Consider the following 6,000-nt stretch of genomic DNA (forward strand, 5'->3'; position numbering starts at 1 on the left):
TTCCCTAGGTTGCATCCCTGAGGCACCATGCTCTCCAGCGGGGCACCTGGCGTAGCTGTCAGCGTGGCCGGAGCAGCCTGAAGACGACCCGTGGGAAACCTAACGATCCCCAGACTTTTTTGCTCACGTTTCTTCGAAACAAAACCCCGCTTTTTCTAACAGGCTGTTTTCCTAATAGTTAACTATTTCTTTTCCCACTTAGATGTGAATGTATTTAGAAACGCTTTGTATTCCTTTTCTTCCAACACTCCTGTAATGGCACAAATGAGTCATGTTCTCAAATTGACAGCTTCTCCTGAGCTTCTGAGAAGCTAGTATAAGAATTCTAAATTTTAACAAAAATAGCTTTCCGATTATGTTTAACTATATATATATATGTAGGTAAGTGTCTGTGGTACATGTATAATGGTCCATAGTTACTCCTTGTGACTTGGATGCAGTCTTACCTATTTTTAAACGCTCTCTTCACCCCAGGCTTGAATGAAGAGCTGGTCCAGCTGCTCCTCATCCGAGATGAGCTGCACACGGAACAGGACGCCATGCTAGTGGACATCGAAGACTTGACCAGGTCAGTGATGCTTTGCCCTTTCCAAAGAAAGAAAGAAGCTTGGGGTGGTCTGGAGTTTAAGAATTTGGGCACGAGCAAGCTGTAGAGAACTTTCATGAGTAAGTCACCTAATCTCTGCTGGTGTCAGCTGTTTAAGTGGAGGGGAAGCGGCCCAAACTGCTTTCCAAATGCATTGCTTTTCCACAGCCAGCCTCTCCTTGTGATGGAGTGTCAGGGCATTAGCACGTCTTACAGCCCACCCAGGTCAGGTCAGTAGTTCTGGCCACTTACAGGGCCGTGATCCTGAAGGACAGGCCCCCGGGGCGTTGGCCCTAAGCCATTCCATGCTGACGTGGTTGCTGCATAGGAGCAGTCCCGTGGTAACTGCCACAAAATGGCACTTGCTGTTATGTGACCTGACTCTGATCGCATCTGCCAGGCCCAGAAGGCAGGACACTGGCATCTTTCCATAGCATCAGTGCCACCAGATTGTTCTCACCAGGGGGACACTCCAGGACTTGAGTTTCTAGCTGGGCCTGGCTCCAAGCGCCTCTCTGGAAAGAGGTAAAGAATGTTTCCTTCCCGAGGGGATAAGAAAACTAGGCTAATGCTGCTCAGAACGTGGCATTTCTTAGTAGTTCTCCTTGTTGCAAAGCCTGTCGCCGTAAGCCTATAAAGACATGCACTACTGTAAGCGTTCCTATTATCTCATATTTACTCTGACGCCTTTTCTGAGACAATTCATGCGAAGCCTTTAAACCAGGAGGCAACAATTATTATTCATCCTAGAAATGGTATTCAGAGGGTAGAAGGCTCCCCAAGGAAAGAAAGAACCCTGCGTGTTACAATAACATAAGGAATTAACCACATGACCCAGAACCATCCTAGAAAAGCTTAAAAACATGTAGTGAAAATGCTCCCAGGACCTCTTGTCAGTGTAAAATACTTTTCTAAATGCAATGTTATAAAGATAGTTTGGGTAGCAGAATAAATGCCACAGAAACTGTGTTTAGGCTTTTTTTTTTAAGGCCTATGAGCAGCACTCTGTTTTGTATGCTTTGAATATTATATTGCCTCACCCCTAACAAAAAAAAACAAACAAAAAAAAACACCAGAAGGCCTTCTCATACCTTCTTAGCATATTTGCCTGCATCTGAAATATCACAGTAACACTCAAATAATATTATTGCCATCTACAGATGCATTCATGCACTGCACCAACCGCTCTAAGACATATCCCTTTTTGTCAGTCTAAGAAATGTGCCTACAGGTATTAAGATGATGGGAAATCAGTACTGGACTATACAACCAGCACCTGCATCTTCTGAAACGTATTTAAACTCGGGTAAATTCTGTGACTTTCCTGTGACAGCAGAGACCTTTTCTCGGCCCCTCAAAGCAGCACTGACCTTCCTCATGGTACAGAGGACTTTGGCAGGCTCCTCCCTTCTCTCAAAGGATTAAGCTATTACATACTTAGATTTGTAGTGTATTTTTTTATACCTTGCAGGTGGTGTGATCATGGGACGCAGGGCAGGCAGATCCACAGGTTAATATAGGAGAGGAGTCACTAATTTAAAAGTGTTAGAAGAACCCTTTAAATTGGAGCAGGTGGGGAGAAGTTGCTATGTCCGTTCCTGGCTGCAGAAATACTACTTTGCTCCTGGGGGAAACTGAGGATACGTAAAGTTCCTCAAGGTAACGGTCCCAGAGTTTGGCAGCAGCTGCTAGAGGGCTTGAGAGCATGACTGGAGAAACTGCTGGAATCCTGTTCACCTCTTCCCTTTCCCTGTCTAGCTCCTACCATTCCAGCGGGCAGTTCAGGTCCGTGGTTCTCAGGTTTGGCAGCACAGTGGAACCACCCGGGGAGCTTTAAAACCTGTTGATACCTGGGTCTCACTCCCAAAGATTCTATTTAATTATTCTGTGGAGTGTGGTGGGTATTAGGAGTTTTTAAAGCTCCCCAGATGATTTCAGTGTGCAGCCAAGGGAGGACCACTGGTTTGGGTGACACCTCTTTGGAGAAGTGCTCCCTGCCTCCCCCACCCCAAGACTCAGGTAGAACCCTTTTCTTTTGTTCCTGGCAACATGGCCTCCCTCGCATATGGAGTTCAGTCATATTGTGTTATATTTGTTGGTCTGCTGTCTGTCCCTTCCTGACAGTAAACCCCCGAGAGCAGAGACAACGCCATTTTCATTTATTGCTATGTCCCCAGAGCCTAAGACAGGGCCTTCCAGGTACGTAGTAGGTCCTCAATAATGATTGTTGCTTAGTGGGCCTTGAGTGAAACAAATCCTGATAAGGACTTTCATATAAATAGTTGATGTGAGACCATTTACTTTTTATGGACTGAAACTCTTTTCCCTCCTTTCAAAATTTTACTGAAATTCTTGTACTTTGTTTCCCCGAAAATAAGACCTAGCTGGACAATCAGCTGTACTGCATCTTTTGGAGCAAAAATTACTATAAGACCCGGTCTTATTTTACTATAATATAAGACCAGGTCTTATACTATACTAATACTAATACTAATACTAATACTAATACTAATACTAATACTATACTATAACATAAGACCAGGTCTTATATTAATTTTTGCTCCAAAAGACGCATTAGAGCTGATTGTCCGGGTAGGTCTTATTTTCGGGGAAACACGGTATGTACCTCTGAAAATAATACCCAATTTTCAATGTTTTCAGAACCTATTTCCTGTCTGTTCTTTCCTTCTCTCACAGAAAAAAACCCATGCTGTATATGTGCAGGCACGTGCACGTGGACACACACACGCACACACAGATACATATTTTAAAGCTGCTGTAAGATTTGTATAACCTTATTAGCTACAGTGGAACCTTCACTCATTGGAGATCAAAATATTTCTTGAGCTGAATCTGTTATCTGTTAGTGAGTCCTATGAGCTACTTTATGAATAGGACCAAGGTTCTTTTATACACATAAACAGAGACGTAAGGGGGTCTGCTAAAGGGCATGTTTTGCTTTCTTTTTTTTTTTTTTAGGAATAGAGGGCTGATAACTTTTCCTTGAGTTCCTTCATTGTTAAATGAATATCATCAATTAATTGTGGGCCGCTGACTGTGGCAATGACACTGCTGTTACTTCCCTATTTCTGAAAGTATTTGTGATTTGCTTTCCCTGTTCCAAAGATAGGAGACATTCTGCACACAACCGATGAATTAAACTTGACGTCGTTGATGACCCAGATCAGGGCAGCACCAAAAACTGCCCCGATCCTTTGAGTACAGCTGGAAACCACACCCTAGATACTTTTCTCCTCCCAAATTTATAATTTCCTAAAATCCTCCAAAACATTTGTCTTTTGCAACTGTCAGATCCTACCATTCCCTGAGAAGACATTTAATTAGTGCCTAGTCAAGTGACGTAAGCAGCTTGGCCATTTCTCCCACCAGCCAGGTGCTGGGTTGGCCACTTGGGGCTCACAGGCCACAGTTGGGCTCGATGAATAAGACTCACCCCACCCGACCCCCTACCTCACTGCCGTGATCACGCCCTTAGGACTAATTGAAGGGGAAAAAGTATGCAAGCATGGAAAATCTTTACATCCACAAAGGGCTGCCATTTGCCAGGAAGACATTAGCTTTTTTTATTATTATTAAATTTATTGGGGTGACATTGGTTAATAAAATTATTAGGTTTCAGGTGTACAAGTCTAATACATCATCTGTATATTGCTTTGTGTGTTCACCACCCAAAGTTAAATCTCCTTCCATCACATATTTGACACCCTTTAGCCTTTCTGCCTCCCACATTAGCTTTTGTGAGAATGGAACTGGATTCAGATTTCTGTCAGGAGCATTGCTAACACTTAAATTTGCATCTCTGTGTGTGTGCCCGTGTTTAGATAAAGCAGTGACAACGTTAACTTTCTGTCATACCCCCTGGTCTTGCTTAGCACTTCCTTTCTATGGCTCTCTCTCTCCTTGTTTGCTATTTGTGCCTTTCTCATCTCTCTCCTTTGAAATATATGCTCCATGAGAACAAAGACCTCATTGTCTGCTCACCACCAAACCCCTCAAACCAGGAGCAGTGCCTGCCACTTAGAAGGCACATAGTAAAGGCACACTTAGAAGGCACATTTGTGGAATACATGATCCCAGAGACTTACCTCTTTTCATTTTTAAACACGGCACTTTTCTCAAAGGTGGTGACATCTACCAGTCTTAGGTTAATCCAGTGATTTATTAAATAAAAGGAATCATGCATAAAATATTAAAATTGAAGAGGACAAATCCATTGGAATGAAGAACTGTTTTCTTGGTTCTCTGGATTTCGCTATGAGTAATTCGGAACCTCCGTTTGGAGGATGTTTTAGCTGTTGATTGGAAAGCAGCTTGGATCGTTCTGCTTAGCACTAAACAATTGTATTATTAATTTGACAGACATGCCGAAAGTCAACAGAAGCACATGGCAGAGAAAATGCCTGCAAAGTGAAAAGAAGCCATCCAACCAGAGGACAAGCTAGACTTTTTTTTTGCTTCTGTGGTTGTAAAAATGCTGTTGCTAAAGGTGGCGCACAAACAAACAAACATCAGTGTTAGTCATTGGTAATGTCTGAAGCTTAACGTCCAGTGATTGGCCTTTGCTTCTTAATTTATTTTAATTTTTTTACTGTGCCACTAAATACCAGGCATTTTAATAAAATATTGTTACAAAAAATGTACAGTACTTACACCATCACAAATCATGGTTAATAAAAGAGGGTAGTTTTGACTTTGTTTTTATGCATTTAGAGATGTTAAGTTGGAGCAGTATTTTACCATTGACTCATTCTTCACTGTAGTTTTAAAGAACTGTAAATGACGGTGCTATACAAGTCAGAAAATACATGCCTGCCTCGTAGTGAAATTGTAGATCTCCGTAATATGTATATTTTAATCAGTTTTCAACATTTTGTGAATGTTGACTACCTGAAGTTCATTTTTAGATGTGCTATTAACATTCTGTTGGATTCAGAGGGTTCCCTGAAAGTTTTATGTATAAATATGTAAAATAAAAATTAAAACTTTGTTTCATATGATCTGTCTTTTTGCTCACTAGCAAGCCCTACACTGGCTATATTTCTTCCTTTTTCACTCTTCCTCAATTAAATTCCCCACCAGGAAGCTTTTATCAGTGAAAAAACCAAGTGCTCCTGAGGATAAACAATGCAGCGAATTGCCAGGAAGATGGGGAAGTGTGTGTGGGTGTGTGTGTGCGTGTATGTGTGTGGGTGTGTGTGTGTGTGTGTGTCATGCAGGGAGTCATGCTGGGTCTCAGCTCCCGCTCCCCGCATAAGAACGCAGGATATGGTGAGGCCAAAAAGGAACAACAACTGAGCCATAGGTAGGGGAGTCACACCACTATATTCTCGTTGGCGGCTGGATTAGAGACACAGGAAGTAGGAGCCACGCTATCCGCAATCCGCTGTCCACTT

The 6,000-nt window shown here is 42.4% G+C and overlaps 1 protein-coding gene across 10 annotated transcripts in view; it reads left to right on the plus strand.

The window, feature by feature from the left end:
• Positions 1-5,599, plus strand: part of SCHIP1 (schwannomin interacting protein 1) — a 670,730-nt gene extending 665,131 nt beyond the window's left edge. For all 10 annotated transcript variants that reach the window (XM_019731976.3, XM_074327035.2, XM_019731977.3 and 7 more), the window contains 2 exons: positions 475-568; positions 4,967-5,599. In XM_019731976.3, coding sequence (XP_019587535.3) covers positions 475-568; positions 4,967-5,018 — 146 coding nt within the window. In that variant the 3' untranslated portion in view covers positions 5,019-5,599. The remainder of the gene's footprint in view (positions 1-474; positions 569-4,966) is intronic.
• The last annotated feature ends 401 nt before the right edge of the window (positions 5,600-6,000 follow it).

The sequence above is a fragment of the Rhinolophus sinicus genome, chromosome 17, assembly GCF_057876585.1.
Source record: "Rhinolophus sinicus isolate RSI-liver-muscle chromosome 17, RSI-T2T, whole genome shotgun sequence".
NCBI classification, from domain to species: Eukaryota; Metazoa; Chordata; class Mammalia; order Chiroptera; family Rhinolophidae; genus Rhinolophus; species Rhinolophus sinicus.